This window comes from Bombyx mori, chromosome 7 (genome assembly GCF_030269925.1).
Source record: "Bombyx mori chromosome 7, ASM3026992v2".
In the NCBI taxonomy this organism is placed as follows: domain Eukaryota; kingdom Metazoa; phylum Arthropoda; class Insecta; order Lepidoptera; family Bombycidae; genus Bombyx; species Bombyx mori.
In genome coordinates, this window is record NC_085113.1 from 8103632 (window position 1) to 8123371 (window position 19740).

General features: G+C 40.1%; 1 protein-coding gene and 1 long non-coding RNA gene across 3 annotated transcripts; one reads left to right on the plus strand and one right to left on the minus strand.

Moving 5' to 3' along the window:
* The first annotated feature begins 305 nt into the window (after nt 1-305).
* LOC101744671 (probable DNA mismatch repair protein Msh6) lies at nt 306-19466 on the plus strand. 2 transcript variants are annotated; one of them, XM_004931363.5, is made up of 19 exons: nt 306-711; nt 1048-1194; nt 1379-1532; nt 1842-2043; nt 2362-2496; nt 3186-3321; nt 4856-4995; nt 6451-6585; nt 9238-9427; nt 11023-11329; nt 12002-12157; nt 12412-12655; nt 12969-13124; nt 14233-14367; nt 15025-15246; nt 16210-16389; nt 16821-16998; nt 17890-18041; nt 18604-19466. In XM_004931363.5, exons 1-19 carry the CDS (start codon nt 558-560, stop codon nt 18886-18888), a joined length of 3408 nt encoding a protein of 1135 aa, XP_004931420.2. In that variant the 5' UTR covers nt 306-557; the 3' UTR covers nt 18889-19466. The 2 variants fall into 2 exon arrangements, with proteins under 2 accessions (XP_004931420.2, XP_012550311.2); XM_012694857.4 differs by having other exon boundaries at nt 312-711; nt 1382-1532.
* LOC134199165 (uncharacterized) lies at nt 10113-11487 on the minus strand. Its single transcript, XR_009973531.1, has 2 exons — nt 11375-11487; nt 10113-10375 (listed from the first exon to the last, which is right to left on the minus strand). It is a non-coding gene; the product is annotated as an uncharacterized LOC134199165 (long non-coding RNA).
* Nucleotides 19467-19740: the final 274 nt, after the last annotated feature.

A 19740-nucleotide genomic window follows, 5' to 3' on the forward strand; every position in this document is an offset into this window, starting at 1 on the left:
TGAAAATAACTTCATCATCAAATTGTAATGAATGCTCCCTAAATGAAGAACAAATTTTACATCATATTTTTTTCACATGTCCGGAGTTTAACATTCATCGGATCCTATTTATCGGTAAACTGCAAAAGGTTTATAAGGATAGCATCCCGCCATCTCTTCAAGAGTTACTTAAGTACCCTGAAGTTTAGACCAGTATATGAATATATATGAAAATATTAAACTTAAGAATTGCCTGTATAGCTTAGTTCCATTGCCTTTCTCTTCGAGAAAAACCCCGAAACTTGTCAAGCAGTTGACAGCTTGACACTAGACACTAGTTTGCGCCACAGGTTTGCGCCAAAACGAATATTACTTTGATTTGATTAGTACCTACATATTACATACCAAATCCAAATACTCAATTAATATAATCTTTACTTAAGTACTCTTTTGCGATAATAAAATGAAAATGAAAGTCAAATGGTATATCATATGAAAGTAAACTTTTACCCGGTAATTAGTAAAAATAAAAATTTAATACAACAAACGAAGATACGACTCATATTAAAATTATAAAAATGTCGAAACGAAACAGCACAGGGGCAGCCAATACTCTTTTCAACTATTTTACTAAAACACCGCCAACGAATAAAAAATTAAAAGCGGACGCTACTGAAGATACTGATTGTAATGGTTCCCCGAAAAGCAGTAAAAAAGGAATACATCTTGAAAGTAAGATTTGTACAAGTCTTGTAAAAAATAATAGGACCTCTTCTTGAGTAACATAAACATTTTTAATTTAACATATTATAAAAAAAAAGTATGTCTTTTTGTTTCACTAGTCTTATTCACATATGCAAACAGACAGATTGTTTTCATGGCGAACATGCTTCCAAAGTGCCAAGAAAATCTGTCTTAAATCTACGTATAATTGTTACATTATATGTATAAATGCTATTAGTTTTGTTTCTAAATTGATAAAATACATCAAAACAAGAAATTCTCGTTTATTTTAAAAAAAATTGCAGAGTGACATTCTTCAAAATATAAGTTTTTTTTTTAATCTAGACAAAAAACGCGAAAGGCAAATTACACCCTCACCGGAGCTTAAGAAGGCTTCGAGTGATGAAGAAGAAGTTATTTCATTGCCAACAAAAAGAAAAAGAATAAGACTAAATCCAGTCGATTCTGATGATTCTGATGTTGAAAATAAAGGTAAGATGTTTTGAAACTTAAAATGTATTGTCTCACCCTTACAACTAGTATGCTAAAACTTACAGAAGAATTAGGCATTATAATCCTGCCAACTTATAATACCAGCAAGAATTACAGGAGTGTAAATAATAGATTTTGTTTTTATTAGTAAATTACTACTATTACTCCTTTTTCTATTCTTCAGCAGACAATAAAATTGGAACAACTAAGAAGGAAGAAGATGAAGCAAAGAGTGAGAAAAAGAAAGAAAGTATAGTAGAAAAGAAACTTCAAGACAGTTTTAAATATGAACCAAATCAAACCTCAAAAAGTAACAAGAATACTAAAACTACAGCTGGGTATTAAAAATATGTCATTTAAAGAACATTATCTAAGTCTAAGCAATATTTAAAAATTTTTTTTAACTCTAGTTATTTAAACACATTTTTCCATGGAATAATGGATAAGTTCTGTCATCTTGGCTACCGTTAATCAGTACTGATTGTAACTATGACTTCATGTCTCATCTCTCTTCTGGACGGTAACATTGTTTTATTTCAATTTCATCAATTTTGTAAAGCTGTCATGCATAGCTATTTTTTATTATTTAACACCAAAGAATGATCAACTTTTGTCAAATGTAAATAAGTGAGCTATTTTAATTTAAGATCAAAATCAAAAACAATATTACCTGAAGAAAACCCAAAGAGTCAGGAAGAAGAGTCATCAGATGGTAATTGGGTGCACTGCAAGTTAGACTGGTTGAAGCCAGACAAGATCAGAGATGCGATGAAGAGGAAACTGGACCATCCGGATTATAATCCGAGGACTCTGTATGTTCCACCGGATTTCTTAAAAAGTCAGACACCTGTAAGGACTTAAATTTTTTTAATATTGCTACTAGGGCCAAATATGAACACTCATACTAAAAATCTAATAAGTTCTGTCAAAGTTAAACCTATCTAAGGCTGAAAGTAACAGTTCCATTAAGTTACATGTGATGCAAATGAATCTGTGAATGGAATTTTATTATAATACATATTAGTAGACCGTACGTTGAGTGTAGTATGAGAAATAATGATTTTATAGTGATTAGTAAAATTTTCATTTATATAAATTCTGGCCGATTTAAGTCAGATCACTCAAATTTTGTGAGGATTAATAGTTTTCACCTTATATTTTTTTTAGGCTCATCAACAATGGTGGATAATGAAATCAACCAATTTTGATTGTGTATTGTTCTTCAAAGTTGGTAAATTCTATGAATTGTATCACATGGATGCTGCTGTTGGGGTCAATGAACTTGGATTCTCCTACATGAAAGTATGGCTACATACTTATTATTTATTACATAACAGTAAAACCAGCTCGTGCATGAAAAATATGAATTTCTTTAACTACTTGCGCCATATGTTGTATGTTGATGGTACTGTGTTATAGTCTATGTGCTATTATAATATATAGGACACTAGAGGGTGAAGTTTCATCAACATTAATTCAGTACTTTTTGCATGAAGGTCTAACATACATCAATTTTTGCTCACAAAATTTAAAATATGCAATATTAGTAAAATAAATGTCTATTGGGACAGTTGTCGGAAACGAAGACAGACAGATAGACAGAAAGTACTACAAAAATCGTGTTGCAAAAGTTGTACTAATTGTTTTCGCATTTTATACAAACAAAAAGCAAATGATGCCACCGACTTATTTTCTAAATGTTCTGAATTATTCTACTTTTTGCATTATTTTATACTAATAAAATAACCTTACTTTGATTATTACTGAATTCAAAAAAATAGTTTAATTTGAACATCTGTTCTTAAATAAAGAGCTTGATGCACATATGCAAAAATAAATAGTCCTTAGTTATTATTCATCTACATATTTTATTGTTTAAACAAGCAAACTTGTTAATGGCATACATTACTGTAGGGATCTTATATTTAACAAATAACCATTTATAATACACAAGTTATTTATATTTGAAAATCTTATCTCGCTTATTTTAGGGTGATTTCGCACATTCTGGCTTCCCTGAAAGCGCCTACGGACGTATGGCTTCGACTCTAGTATCGAAAGGTTACAAAATAGCACGCGTGGAACAAACCGAAACTCCTGAAATGACACAGGAAAGGTGTAGAAAAAGTAAGTAGTGAATGTCACACAAAAATGTCTGAACATATGCGTGTGTGAGTGGAGTATTTACAATTCAAAGTAAATAATAAATTTAACATTTTATTCCATATCTCGTATCTTCTGTATTAAATAACTCGTTAACTGATTTTGTAAAAGTTGATTTTCTTGAGTTCCTTTAAAATTCCAAGAAATATTAGTCAGCATTTTTTGCATTCCGTTATTTGTACTTGTAATAATGGCACAGCTTCTGTTTGGAGTCAGTACACAGATGCGTAATAAGTAAAATAATAATGCCTTTATTTCCCGAAAATTTTACATTTTAAACTAACAATTTCAAGTAGATTACAAAAATAAAAAATCAATTTAATATATGAAAATAAAATATAAAAGTAAAGTCTACACTTCTACTACAAAATGTCTCTCGTCTCGGTGTGCCTTTCGGCAAAGGCCTCCTCCAACTCTTTCTACTGCTTTCTGTCTGCTGCTACTCTAATCTAAAGGGGTCAAGTATGCTTAGTGCGAGCTTTTTAACGTTCTCGATAGCGTAAAAGTTAACTCACATTCGTATGGAATGGGATCGTTTGCGTACGTTTGCCGCTAGGGGCGCTGTTCCAATTACATACAAAATTGGCTTAACTTTTACGCTATCGAGAACGTTAAAAAACTCGTACTAAGCACACAGAGAATTTTTAGTTCGTCCTCCCATCTTCTTGGTCTTCAGACCTCCGCTCCTCGCACCATCCCTTGGGTATCATATTGTCACCCGTTTGCTCCATTTTTCCTTTATGCAGCGAAGTATAGCCCCGCCCATCTCCATTTGAGTTGATCAATACGTGACAGAATGTCTGTTTATTTCGTTTTGCGCCTGATGTCTATACTTCTAATTTTGTCCATTAGTTTGTCAAAGTCCAAGTTTTACAACCATATGTGATGGAGGGTAGGATATAATCTTCTTCTTTATATATAAAAATTAATTGCTGTTCGTTAGTCTCGCTAAAACTCGAGAACGGCTGGACCGATTTGGCTAATTTTTGTCTTGAATTATTTGTGGAAGTCCAGAGAAGGTTTAAAAGGTAGATAAATTTGAAAATACTCGGAATTAAATAGCAATAACAATGTTGTTTTTCTTTTGATCTGTCCCCCGTCGGACGGATTCCTTTTGTTTGTTTGAAGTTTATTTGATAGAAAAGTTTAGATCTTTTATTTATCGATTGAGGCACTACGAAGTCTGCCGGGTCAGCTAGTAAGTAATAAGTAGATAAGATGAATCTATACTAATATATAAATCTACTGTGGTTTTTACGGATGTTCTATTATAACTACTGAACCATGCATCCGATTGACTTGAAACTTGATATCAATGTATAAAATACATGTACTTAATGGATAGGCTAATGTTTATATGAGTGTTGGACTCCCTACACCAGTTGTGGGGGCGTTAATGATGAGAATCTTTTTGGGGGTGAGAAATAATGTTAATTTTAAATGCCCAGCGAAGCGGACGGATACAGCTAGTTATACATAAAGTTGTGTCGCGTTGCAGGCGGACAGAGCAGTAAGCTGGACAAGGTGGTCCGGCGCGAGGTGTGCCAGGTGGCGGTGCGCGGCGCCGAGGGCTGCGGGCCCAACGACGCGCCGCGCGCCGCCGCACTCGCCGCCTACATGCTCGCGGTGGCTGAACAGGTGAGCTCACAGTGTAGGCCGAACAAGCGTGCAATCCATCTGGTGTATAGTGGTTGCATTCCAGTTTTCTTTATTATTTTTTATTGCTTAGATGGGTGGACGAGCTCACAGCCCACCTGGTGTTAAGTGGTTACTGGAGCCCATAGTCATCTACAACGTAAATGCGCCACACACCTTGAGATATAAATTCTAAAGTCTCAAGTATAATTACCACGGCTGCCCCACCCTTCGAACCAAACACATTACTGCTTCACGGCAGAAATAGGCAGAGTGATGGTACCTACCCGCGCGGACTCACAAGATTTTCTATCACCAGTAATTACGCAAATTATAATTTTGCGGATTTGATTTTGATGTTGACATGATGTTATTCCTTCACCGTGGAAATCAATCGTGTACTTTTGTTCAGTACGTATTTCATTAGAAAAATTGGTACCCGCCTGAGATTCGAACACCGGTGCACCGCTCAACACGAATGCACCGGACGTTTTATCCCAGATTGAACAGTGTGACAATTATTTATTCACATATTTATTATCCATCCACATACTATGTTAAGGAAAGATAAAGGAAAACCGCACAAGCTTAAGTGAATAATACAATATAGGAGTAGACCGGTCATCGTTCTCGTCGAACCCGTCGCTTGCGACGAACGCCTCGGCTAGTAAATTAACCCACAAACAGCCCACTCAGTTTCCCGTCGAATCTTCTCAGTGGGTCGCGTTTCAGATCCGCCAGTAAATTCTGCGGAGCACTGCTCTTGCTAGGGTTAGTGTTAGCAACGTCGTCAAGTTAGGACCCCGTGAGCTCACCTACTTGTTAAGGTTACGCTAAAATGGTCTCTAAAAATCATCAGCTAGGTAAAAATATAAAAAATTGTTTTAGATAGTGAACAAAATATACAAAATAACAAAAATGAGAACACATTAAAATTTACTAAAAGGTCAAGGTAAATAACAGAAAATGCTGCTAATACGAATCGGACTTAAATCACATTACAATTCCTAAATTGCATATTAAATAAAGAACAGATGTAAACATTGGAGATCTTAATATTATGTACCCTACATGATCTGCGGACCTGCGGGGAACGTAGCCCCGGTAATCAACAAATTAAAGAGCGGAGAAATGATAGGGCAAGGTAGAGGGGGAAGAGGTCGACCGAAGAAGACATGGATGGAGTGTGTGAATGACGATATGAGAGAAAGAGAGAGGAGTGAGTATTGAGATGACGGCTGATAGAAGAGAATGGAAGAGAAAAAATAGCTGTGCCGACCCCACCTAGTGGGATAAGGTGGAGAAAAAGAAGAGACACGATCTGCGGACATTACGGATTACACAATTGACATTCGAACTTTACGTCGAGGTGACCACTCAACGTAAGATAGGCTGTATGCTTATTATTCCATCTATGTAATAAAACTATGTAAAAAAACAAAATATTTGTTGTTACAGGCACATAATGATTCAAGCACTTATGGGGTTTGTTTCATAGACACTTCAATAGGATTGTTCCACCTTGGACAGTTCGAAGACGACAAGCACTCATCGAGACTTCTCACCACACTGGCACACTACCCACCAGCCTTGGTAAGAATAGTAACCAATATGAACCTTGGCTACTAATACGCCAGCTGCTTCAACAAAACGATAGAAACCACTGATGCTAGTACAGTGTTCCCTTGATGTATAGATATACTATTCACTAAGCTTTATCTCTTACTTAGTCAGGGGTGAAAATTTTGCTGAACAGAAAAAATAAATTGCAAAAAGAAAGAATGAAGAAATGCCCGACCTTAACCATGTGCTGGAGTCATGGTCCAGACGGCTGGCTGATCCTTCGGCTGGTCGTAGGACCGTCGAGGCGATTCGCCCGGTCCTTGTGAATTGGGTGAATCGTGACAGAGGACGCCTCACTTTCCGGCTCACGCAGGTGCTCACTGGGCATGGTTGCTTCGGTGAGTTCCTGCACCGGATCACAGCCGAGCCGACGGCAGAGTGCCACCATTGTGATTGCGACTTGGACACGGCGGAGCATACGCTCGTCGCCTGCCCCGCATGGGAGGGGTGCCGAGTGTTGTGGCATCGATGCTCGGCGACGACGAGTCGTAGAAGGCGATGCTCGACTTCTGCGAGTGCACCATCTCGCAGAAGGAGACGGCGGGGCGCGTTAGAGACGCCCACCGCCGTCGAGCGGGGGCCAGGGAGGCGGATCTCGCCCAAGCCCTGGCCCTCTAAGTGTTTCGGGTCCCCCTCACATGTCGGTCTGTGGACCGGCGAGGGGGGCCTAAGAAAACGACGTGCAAGCTGCTCTGCACGCGTGTTACGCAAGAGCATCCGGGTGATGGGAGGCCGGCTATCCTCGACCCACGCTGGTTCTGGTCCAGCGGGGTATTCCGTAGGATAGCTCACTCTAACCGGCGCCATCTAGGCGGGCTTCGGATAGCCTGCCGACCGAGAGGGCTGGTGGTCGTGGCGCCGACGACTGCCGGTCTGGTGTCCCGAGGGGGAGGGTGATGGGAGAGATGTGCTCCGCACTAAACGCTTCACTTTCCCCCCTTTGCCTCTTCATGAGTTCTGTCTCATGCGAGGATGCGAGGTTTGGACTTTGGTTGTTGAGCGACAGGAGGTTTTAGTCAGTTCGACTCTGACATGCTCTGCCCTCTATCCCCAGTGGAGGGCGGAAGTCCGCAGATTTCCTCCTTACCAAAAAAAAAAAAAAAGACCTTAACCATGTGCTTTTAGTGTTGCATAATAAAGTTAGTTTTTCTCCTACGAGTAAATAAACTTTTTTTTTTTTTTTTTTTTTTTTTTTCCTACCTAAGCTGATAGCCCTAGCGGCTATTTCAGCGTAACCCTAACTTTAGTAGGTGAGCTCACGGGGCTCAAACCTGACGATGTTGCTAACACGAACCCTAGCAAGAGTCGTGCTTCGCAGAATCTACCACCGGATCGGAAACGCGACCCACTGAGAAGATCCGGCGAGAAACTCAGTGGGCTGTGTCTGAGAGTTAATTTACTCGTCGAGCCCTTCGTCGCAAGCGACGGGTTCGACGAGAACGGTGACCGGTGCTTGAAGTACCTAAAAGCACCGTTAGTGGATCGGGAGGATCCGAGATGACGTGTTTTGGGCGACGTCGACTGCTTTCCATTCTGTCCGCAGGATCGGGAATGTAGTTACCGGCGGCCACGATGAGAGGGTTCTCGTGTCGTGCCGCTTTATCGAAGTGGCGCATGGACGCCGACTGCAGATACTTACTGATGGACTCTAAGTCCAGGTCGTCATGGAGGTCGACATTCCTGACGAACCACGGGGCTCCGACGGCTGTCCTGCAAAAACGGGATTGAATGATTTGAAAGGATTTTAAGTGTATGCGGGCCGCGTGAGCGAACACTACACTTGCATAGGTCATGACGGGGCGTATGCAAGTTTTGTAGAGTGTCACCTTATTTCTAAGGGACATTTTACTTCGCCTACATATCATCGGGTAGAGACGTCCTAGAATGAAGGCGGCACGGTCGCGTACCGTCTTGATGTGGGGGCGGAATGTCATCCTACTGTCGAGGGTGACGCCTAAATATTTGACCTTCGGGGCCCACGGTATGGGCTGGTCGAACATCGTGATTGGGCGAACGGCGGGGGCGGGGGTGTTGACGCGCCTAGTCGGGAGAGGGATGCTCAGCGTGGTGTTCGGAGGGCGACCCCTTTTGAAGAGCACCGCTGTGCTTTTCGTGGGGTTAATGTCGATGCGCCGCTTCCGGAACCACTGTCCCATGGTGGTAGCTGCGGTCTGAAGTCGTCGATGAAGCAACGCCTTCTTCCTACACGAGTAGTAGATGGCGGTGTCATCGGCGAAGAGCGCCAGATGGGTCTCCGGAGACCGGGGTATATCGTTGATATACAAACTGAATAGTAACGGGGAGAGGGCGGAGCCTTGCGGGACTCCGGCTGTGACGTGACGGGGCCGGGAACGCGTTCCCTCGACTCGATATCGGAACGAACGGTTCGACAAGTAGTCTCGTATGATGAGAGTAAATAAACTCTCATTGTTTTTGAGATTCTTAAATAACAAAACGCCATCTAGTATTGACACCGTTTCACTATTACAGCCGATAGATGGCGTTAATTGTTCGTGCGATAATTTGTGTTCTTGCAACCCTTGCACTTTTGCATTCCACTGTACACAATTAAAAAAGCTTGAAAATGAACTTAAAATATGATTGGTTTCGTTTTAATCTCAGATAATATACGACCGTAAAGCGACAACGGGCCGCACGAGCAAGCTGCTGTCCACGCACTGGCACGACGCGCGCAGGGAGCCCCGGACCCTGGGGGCTCCCGATGTCACGCTCAAAACCTTAGCCGAGAAGTACTACAGGACGAATGAGGACGGAGACTGGCCAGAAGGTATCAAGGAGTTCTTACATCAAGGTGAGTAGCTGCCGGGTCGTTGACCCTTGTCAGAGCAAGTACTACGACATTGTCCACATTGTGTTGCTTTGGACATGATCCGTTGTCGCTTCTGACCTTTTGAAAACAAGAGCTTTGCATCATGGAGGTTTAAGTGGCTCCACTGATGTCGTAGGCGATGCTAACCAACCTTTACGTCAATAAGAATCCTCACGATCGATTAACGGTACTTTTAGGTACCTCAAGCACCGGTCACCGTCCTCGCCGATTCCGTCCCTTGTGACCAAGAGCTCGATGAGTAAATTAACTCATAGACACAGCCCACTGAGTTTCTCGCCGGATCTTCTGAGTGGGTCGCGTGTCCGATCCGGTGGTAGATTCGAAGCACTGCTTTTTTGCTAGGACCAGTATTAGCTACACTCTCAGCTTGAGCCCCGTGAACTCGCCTACTAGTTCGGTGAATCTAGAATAACCCCTCGTTACTAGAATAGGTAGGAAAAAAAACCAACACTCCACGAGAACTCGCCCCAGAACACAATAAGGTAATCTCTTGTGTGGAGAAGTGCGAGTGGGATAGAGATAGCCGATCGGTACTCTAATGAGGAGTCCACTGGCGAGGTTTCGTCTGCTCATTCGTGCTATACAGTATTCGCCTAGTGATCGAAATTCAACCATAATCACTGATACTTCAAGATTTAAAACACTGTTTTATAGTTTCTCTGATGATTTATTGGTGAAATAAATAAAAAAACTACAATATTTCCAAATTGTTTTTATGGATGACACCAAAGCTCGTAAAACGATATTAAACAAAAGACAAATCAGTTGGAAATGGGAGAAAAATGCCGTTTAACTGTTTCTGTCTTTCCTACTAATTTAATAGAGATAAAAAAACATCCGCATTGAATCGTTGACTATCAGATAAGACGCCCAATGTGCTCGTACCATACTGCTGCGATAGCTGCGTTCCTAATAAATACAAAATGTGTGCAATTCACACGTGGTAGAAGTGAAACCTTCCAAAATTAAAATACAATTATCCTAAACGTCTTAAGTATTTATGTAAAACTTTGTCATTAGTAAATAATTGTAAGGTAGCGCCCCCTGTGAAATGATATTTTAATTTCACGTATAATCCTAAATTAAAATTCACTACAAGAGCTTTCATACACACGTTAGTATTAAAAAATCTCACAGATGGCGCTGTATTAAATAGTATGTATATTTCTGTCTCATTCTTTGCAGGCTTCATCCTACACATTTTTGTATTTGTGTCTCTTACCTGTCGTTTTTTCCGTTGCATCCGGTTTGAAATCACAACGATTCTAAAGAAGTTTTCACTTCAAAAAAATTAACTCAACACTCAAATGCCCACAAACACCTATTACGATGAAGAAACAAAACATTGTGTAACATAAATACAGGATATCTATAATTATTCCTCCACTCTGGCGTTTGAAGTTTCAGGCAGTCATTAAACAAAACGATTGACATTTCGAACTCTCATCTCAAGATGGTATTCAAGTTTTTTCATTATAACAAAAGTAAAAGAGAACTGTTGTATGAGTCTCCCAAAAATAATATGTCAGTAATAATATGTTCTTTATTAATTTCAGGTGATTCCCTGGGTCTGACACCGGCTCCCAACTGTGAACTCGCCATTAAAGCTCTCGGAGGATGCGTTTCTTATTTGACCGAGTGTTTATTGGACATACAAATACTAGGAATGTCGCAGTTCACATCGTACGCTCCACCCGATGTACTAAATAGGAAGTTATCGGAAAGGCATAAGGTCGATAATCTTTGGGAGGGCGGCAACACCTTGGTGCTGGACGCAATAACGCTGAGGAATTTACGGATAGTACAAGACGAAGGCTGTCTGTACGATAGATTGAATTTTTGTTCAACGGCTATGGGAAAAAGGTTTGTTTTTGTTTGTTTCGTTTTCGGAGCCATGTTCTGTCTTACCTTGTATTGGCCCTGTGCTGGAGCATCGGACGAGAATATTCGACGGTATTCGCAAGTGCTTTTGTTCGGTTGAGTTCGGTAGAAGACATACGCTGGGTGCTCCGCTATTAAATCTGTATTAGATCGCTCTTTAATCTATATATATAAAAATGAATTGCTGTTCGTTAGTCTCACTAAAACTCGAAAATGGCTGGACCGATTTGGCTAATTTTGGTCTTGAATTGTTTGTGGGAGTCCAGAGAAGGTTTAAAAGGTAGATAAATATGAAAATGCTCGGAGTTAAATAAAAATAACAATTTTGTTTTACCTTTGATGTGTCCGCCGTCGGACGGATTCCTTTTGTTTGTTTTAAGTTTATTTTATACAAAAGTTAAGGTCTTTTATTTATCGATTGAGGCACTACGAAGTCTGCCGGGTCAGCTAGTTAAATGTAAAATTGTGGTATCATTTCACTGCGAGGAAATCACAGTTGGGAAAATGTCTTAAGCGAGATTCAGGCATCTGTCAAATGTCTTGCGTTGTATGATGGTTACCGCCACAACCTAATTCCTCCAATCCTAAGTTCGGTACTGATACTTTACTACCCACTTAGTTACAATTAAGGACAGTATTCAATTTTTGTTTCAGGTTGCTCTATCAATGGGTTTGTTCGCCGAGCGCTAATATAAACGTAATAAAAGAAAGGCAAGAAGCTGTCAAATGTTTGTTTGACAATCAGGAACTATGTCAAAATGCAAAGAACGTTTTGACATCATTACCCGATTTAGAACGTCTGTTAGCTAAGTAAGTATGATGTCTAATATTCTTTAACAATATTCTCTATCTAATAAAATTCAATAAACAAACTACACACAAAAAAATACAAGAGTAGCTGAATTGTCTTTAATAAACAATTAATAAGACATTAATAAAAATAGTCAATTTAAAAAGTAAGTATATTTAAATTAGTTTAAATAAAAGCAATAAAAAAATACACTTACATATGTGTTGTTTGTATGTGCATGTAATATTAAAATTTGTTTATGTTTTTACATTAGAGTACACACCCTCGGAAACTTGAAGCGTTCAAAGCAGCATCCGGATTCTAGAGCAATATTCTACGAAGAGAAGACATATTCAAAGCGGAAGGTTCTAGAGTTCATCTCCGTGTTGAACGGCTTCACCTCAGCACTGACCCTTGCCGAGAGGTTCAGTGACGTAGACTCGGTGTTATTAAAAAGAATCACACAAGTCGAAGGTGGTAATTACCCGGATTACAGGGACACTTTGAAATTTTTTAAGGTACAAATTCATAAGTACCCTGTTTTCTTTTATTAGATTTTGGTTACTCTAATAAATTAATACAAACTAATATTGATAATACTGATGGAATATTGTAAGTCCGAGAATATATCTTATGTATACATACTACCTATTTGTAGAGTGGAAGATTCAGGACCTTGAGATTTGAGACATGAGCCTTGAGTCTCATGGTGGGCAGCGGCACTCACGTTGTGATGTTTAGCGCTCGTGTAACCTTTAGACATGAGATCGTTTTGCGCATGAAAAGAAAAATATCCACCATCGACAACTACACAAGTAATGTATACTACAGGAAGCTTTCAATCAACAAGAGGCCGAGAAGGAAGGCTGCATCAAACCGGGCGCGGGCGTCGACAGAGAGTACGACGGAGCCCTGCAACGAATACACGAGATAGAGAGTGAGCTCAAAGAGTATTTAGCCGAGCAAGAGAAACACTTCCGCTGTAGAGTAAGTTGTTGCATCTGCATACATACATACATATATAGTTGTCGATAGGGTGATTGAGTTGAGAGAAATAGTGAGTACATAAAACACGTTTGCTGTCTTAGAATATTTAGCAATATTTTTTTGACAATAGCAAAAACGAAAACGAATGACAGTTCTTAGGATGGAAGCACCAGTCTTCAAGAAGGCTGGTTCGTAAATGTGTAATGGCGTCTACGCGCCTCCACTGGCTAGGCTCTATCGTAGCACGAAGATATCACGGTTGTGTTTTCACCTCTCTGGAATCGTGCTGCATTTCGTTTTGCTACCAAACTAATGACCGTCTCCGACATCTATACTCTATCTATACTATAATATATAAATCTGCAGTGATTTTTACGGATGTTCCGTTATAACTACTGAATCATGCATCCGATTGACCTGAAACTTGGTATCCATGTAGAAAATACATGTACTTAATGGATAGGCTAATATTTATGTGAGTGTTGGATTCCTTAATAATAATGACAATAAATAACAATGTTAATTTTAAACGACTCAGCAAAGCGGGCGAGTACGGCTAGTATATGTATATACCTGAAACGAGGACTTGACACTTTCTTCCAGTGTTCGAGCGTTTATATTTTTTAATAAAAATTATTGCTTAGTTGGGTGGACGAGATCACAGTAGACCTGGTGTCAAGTGGTTACCGAAGCCTATAGACATCTACAACGTAAATGCCGCCACCCTCCTTGAGATATAAGTTCTAAGGTCTCAGTATAGTTACAACGGCTGCCCCACCCTTCAAACCGAAACGCATTACTGCTTCACGGCAGAATTAGGTGGGGTGGTGGTACCTACCCGTGCGGACTCGCAAGAGGTCCTACCACCAGTAATTACGCAAATTATAATTTTGCGGGTTTGATTTTTAATACACGATGTTATTCCTTCACTGTGGAAGTTAATCGTGAACATTTGTTGAGTACGTATTTCATTAGAAAAATTGGTACCCGCCTGCGGGATTCGAACACCGTTGCATCGCTAGATACGAATGCACCGGACGTCTTATCCTTTAGGCCACGACGACTTCACTCGCAAGAGCTGTATTAAAATAATTAGTCGTTTTTTTAGTTGTCATATGTGGGTACGGACAAAAAGCGTTACCAGATCGAAGTGCCGCAGAGCGCTTGTACCCGCGCCGGCTCGGACTACCACATGGAGAGCGCTCGCAAAGGGTTCAAAAGGTTTTCTACCAGCGAGACGAAGGTAGATATTGTTTTTTTTTTGGTAGCTTTTATAATTTTACGTATTCATTAATCATCAAAAATAAAAAAAAGAACGTTCGCACGTTTTATAATATTTTTATGAAATCAGTCTATATAATTCTACTACATAAGATTTAAAGTTTTTGATGAGCCTCTTAGCATCTCTATCCTTTTGTCGTATAGCTTCGTAGAGTTATCGAGAACGCATTGGTATTAATAACGGTGAGTTCTGTGAATATCAGTTTGTTCACTGTCGATTGACTTTTATTAAGTATCTGGTTATTTTCCGGGGCATCAATCGAGGAAAACAAGCAATTACACAAAAGAAAGAATCATAAAAAAATGCTAGTTTAAGTGTTAAATTGGCCGGGCGTTCTTGGGGTGAGCAGCGCCGTCTGGTTGTAGTGTTGACCGCGGTAACACCCTTACTTCAACCCTTACTTCATCCGGGTTCTGACCTCGGAGGGGAAGGGACGCTTGGGCGTAGAGTGCAGAGGAGTCGTTTAGTGGGTAGGGTCTTAAAAATATCCTTGGGCCCGCAGTCTCGCAGTCGCGGACCAGTCCCACATACCCCGCGCGTCCCCTAGGCGCGGGGATCTCGTAGGATGTTCGGCCCCCGGCCCGAAAAAAAGGGTTTAATTGGTTAAATAATTTTTAGGAGTTCCTGTCCCGCATGATGGCCGCCGAGGAACAAAAGACGAATGTGCTGAAGGACTTGAGCCGCAGAATGTACGAGAAGTTCTCGTCCCACTATGCGCAGTGGGAAGCGGCCGTGCACTGCCTCGCCAGCCTCGACGTGCTGCTGGCGTTCGCAGAGTTTGCACGACAACAGCACGGCGACATCTGTCTACCCGATGTCACTTTCGATACAGGGACAAAGGTAAAGGGATATGCCATCCAATATATATATATCGACGCATGAAAGACAAACGTGACTGAGCGACAATGCGTGAACTTTACAGTAGACTAATTTAAAGTTGAAATACCTGAAAAAATTATATTATATTATATTTTAACGAATCTAGCTGTAGGATTGAAATGATTTTAATAGACCTAGTGTTTACGCATCAACTCCTCCTTCGCAAAGTCGGGAAAGACGCAGGCAGCGCGGCGAGGGAGGGGACGGCAAACCGGCGGACCGGCGAGCTCCGCAGCGCGAACACACACAACCACCTTCACTTCTGAACGGGACTCAACAGCTACAAGACGCGCAATATATTGTACAATCACTTCATATTAAACCAAATAGAAATTAACAGTATTTTATAATTTAACGGCAGACTTCACAAACCTAAGAAACAAAACACAAAGGAAATACAGTCTGAAAATTCACAACCAAGAACACCTAGAAATATATATTTTTTGCGCATCAAATATAGTTATTGCATGTCATTTATGTATAAAGCAGTTATTGTCGTTTAGTCACGTTTGCCTTTCAAGCCTCGATATGTGTATTCTAATATAACAATTCAGCGGATTGTCATTAAATAATAAGGAATTAATTTAAAAACATTCGTGAAAGCGAAGAATGGATAGAAATTGATTTTAACGAATTATGCAGGATTGTACTTTATGTTTTTATTTATTTATTAGCATTAATGTAATTATAAACAATAAATAAACTTTTTTGAATTGTTACCCTTTGTAATTTATATTATGTACATTGTGAATAAGCTGCCAGCTATGAACAATTAATTTCATCATCAATGAATCCTTAAAACTAGTCTTTGTATCCGTACATGCGGTTTCAGAAAACTAGTACACATGATGATACATGCCTTGTATCGAATCTTTAATTTAGAAAAAAAAATAAGGTAATTGTGACGATAAATATATTGTACAGCCCTACATAAACATCGTGGAGGGGCGCCACCCCTGCATATCGCTGGTGAACGAGTTCATACCGAACGACACGAGGCTGGGCGGCGCCGGGCCCGGCCTGCTGCTGCTCTCCGGGCCCAACATGGGCGGCAAGTCCACGCTCATGAGGCAGCTCGGCCTGCTCGCCGTCCTCGCGCACCTGGTAACTATATCACACCGATACACACAGACGAGGCAATGCAAAGCCCCCCTGGACTCACTCTCTGTGCTTTTAGGACCCTCAAGCAACGGGCGTCGTCTAACTAACTCATAGACACAGCCCGCTGAGTTTTGCACCGAATTTGAGGCACCCCACAGCTTTTTTTTACAATAAAATCATTTTTATTACACTATTTTTCATTCAAATTTATTTTCTATTTTTTTGTTAGATTTTCTATAAAAGCGTATTTTGTTAATTTTTTTAACGTTATATTATTATTATTGATTTGTCATCGGTCCTTAACAAGTATACGAAATTTCGAGTTAATCCGACGTTTTGAGGGTGGTCAAAATCACGTTCAAAGATTCCGTTACAAACATACATACGTCTGAAGCCAATAAAAGCGTATATAAAAAACGCGTGTCTGTGTCCAGGGTAGCTACGTGCCGGCGCGGGAGTGCGGCCTCAGCCTCGTGGACCGCGTGTTCACGCGCCTCGGAGCCTCCGACGACATCCTCGCCGGACAGTCCACGTTCCTGGTGGAGATGAACGAGACCGCAGCCATCGTCAGGCACGCCACCGTACATTCGCTGGTCTTGTTAGACGAATTGGGTGAGAATATGCCTCAATTTATCATTTCCACCCCTTTTCAATTTTTTTTTTATTGCCGTATAGGCAGACGAGCATACCTGATGGTGAGTGGTTACCGTCGCTCATGGACGTCAACAATGCCAGGGGCAAAACCAAGCCGCTTGCCTACCGATTAATACTCTTCACAAGCCTCGTTTGAAGAAGGGCATGTCATAGCGCTCGGGAAACACCGTGGAGGGGAGCTCATTCCAAAGCCGAAGGGTACGTGGCAAAAAAGATATCTGGAAACGCACTGTGGATTACCGTAGTGGCTCCAGGTAATATGGGTGAACTCTACTCCGGCGGCGGGCGCTGCGGCGGTAAAAACGAGACGATGGTATCATCTCGAACAATTCCTCGGGCACCTTTCTAACGCAAACATGTAGATACACAATCAGCAAGTCTATTTCCGCTTGGTGGCAATCAAATTCTATAGCAGAAAATAGCTTTTGTACTAGTATTAGTAACGCTTTAATTATGTCTTAAGGTACACTAAATCGTTTACTTTTCCAAACCTACCCACTTCTTTTATTTTTATTGTTTAGATGGATGTACGAGCTCACAGCCCACCTGGTGTCAAGTGATTACTAGAGCCCATAGACATCTACAACGTAAATGCGCCACACACCTTGAGATATAAGTTCTAAGGTCTCAAGTATAGTTACAACGGCTACCCCACCCTTCAAACCAAAACGTACTACTGCTTCACGGCAAAAATAGGCAGAGTGATGGTACCTATCCGTGCGGACTCACAAGAGGTCCTACCACCAGTACCAATTAGTTTTATGATTTAATCTCTAGTTTTCTCTTGTCGTAATATTATTGGTGACGTTTCGTGGTGTTCGCGGAAGGCTAAATGTTTATTGATCGCAGGTCGAGGCACGTCCACGTACGACGGGACCGCCATAGCGTCTGGCGTGTGCGCGGCGCTGGCGGGGCGCGGCTGCCGGGCCGTGTTCTCGACACACTACCACTCGCTCGTGCGACATCTGGCGGCGCACGATGGACTCGTGCTCGGGCACATGGTGCGTTGTGCGCGCACGTACACGTGCTAGGGCGGGGAAATGGCAATTCGACTTGGATTCGTTGCACTTGATTGAATATACTAGATAATCAACCGAATTTACTATTTCTTCAAATTAACAATAGATAAAGAGAAGTAGTGAAAATTTCTAATATATTTATTATGCTTTTGGTTGGTTGGTTACGGAAAAAATAACTTCGTAAATCGTTGCTGAAAAGGGAATTAATACTTCTGAGAGACAAAGACTATTTACATTTAAACTTTATTTTGAAATTTAAAAAATAATATTTTTTTACTTATTTTATCTTGCATAAAAACTATTTGCATGTAAACTTCGAATTTAAAAAAAAAAACTTGTTCTATTTTGCATCGCATTTATTTCTGATTGTAATCTTATTTAACTGGTTTATACAATGAAATTGTGAAAATATTTTAAGCATCATATTAATTGTAAACATCTCATTGTTGCAACAATCTCTTGCTAACATGCTAACATGACAGTACACATACATGTTATTGATTTGATCAATGACAGTGCCAATATTAATATTCCTATTTTTCAGGCGTGCATGGTAGAAACCGACGAATCGGTCCCCGATAGCGAAGATCACATACCGGAGGAGACTATCACGTTCCTATACAAGCTGAGTCCAGGTGCTTGTCCTAAGTCCTACGGTTTCAATGCGGCCCGCCTCGCTGGAATACCCAAAGAAATCACCCGCAGAGCTCACGAGATATCCAAGAAACTGGAAAAGGAGGCCATGTGCGCACGAGCCTTTAGGGATATCATGAAAATGGAAAACAATGCCGGTGGCGTTAGAGAGTTGCTGGCAACACTGACGATTTGAGTGTTGCTGTATTTAAAAATACTCTTTGATTGTGAGGAAACAGTAGTAATAAGGTTGATTCCTGTCCTTCACCATTTTGGTGAATTTAAAGAAGGCTATTATTTGATATTTTTCGTTATATGAGAATTCTTTTAGCCTGAATAGTGATAGCAATTTATTGAATGATTGTGATGTGTTTTTTGTTTTCAATAATTGTCGGCTGTGAAAATATGAAAACATATTTTTTGTCGGTTCTACTATGTTAACATAGTTAAATAAGAATAAATTCATAATTCCATTTAAATGAAAAAAACAAACAGCGTATTGATTATAGAGTTAATGAATTCTTATGAATGAAGAATTTTTCTCGAAAATTATAATTTCCGAAAAACCAATTTAAAGATTTTAATTAAAATTGTAACAATTTTACAAATTACTGGTAATTGCGGATAATTTTTTAACTGTTTTAATCCTTGGTAATAAGAATTGTAAAATATTAATTGTGATTTTGCTTGTGCATCCTGTGATCAACCATCGATATGAAAATGTACCCACCTATATTTTTACTAAAATAAACGAACATGAAAATAAAATAAAAAGTGTTTCATTGTCACTTTAATGAAATAATACATTGCACGTCATAACAACACAAGGGTGACTATTTGTACAATGGCACTGCAATAATGTATATATATTGCTAATTACTTGCAAGACGAAACTATACTGGAAAAATTAAAATTACATACACTTCATAAAGATAGATTTTAACCATAAATTATTACGGACTACATAAACACATATGCAACTTCGGTTAATGTAAATCTTTTGGTTTTTTTAAAAACCATACAGATTAATTAATTAAAACGCGGAACA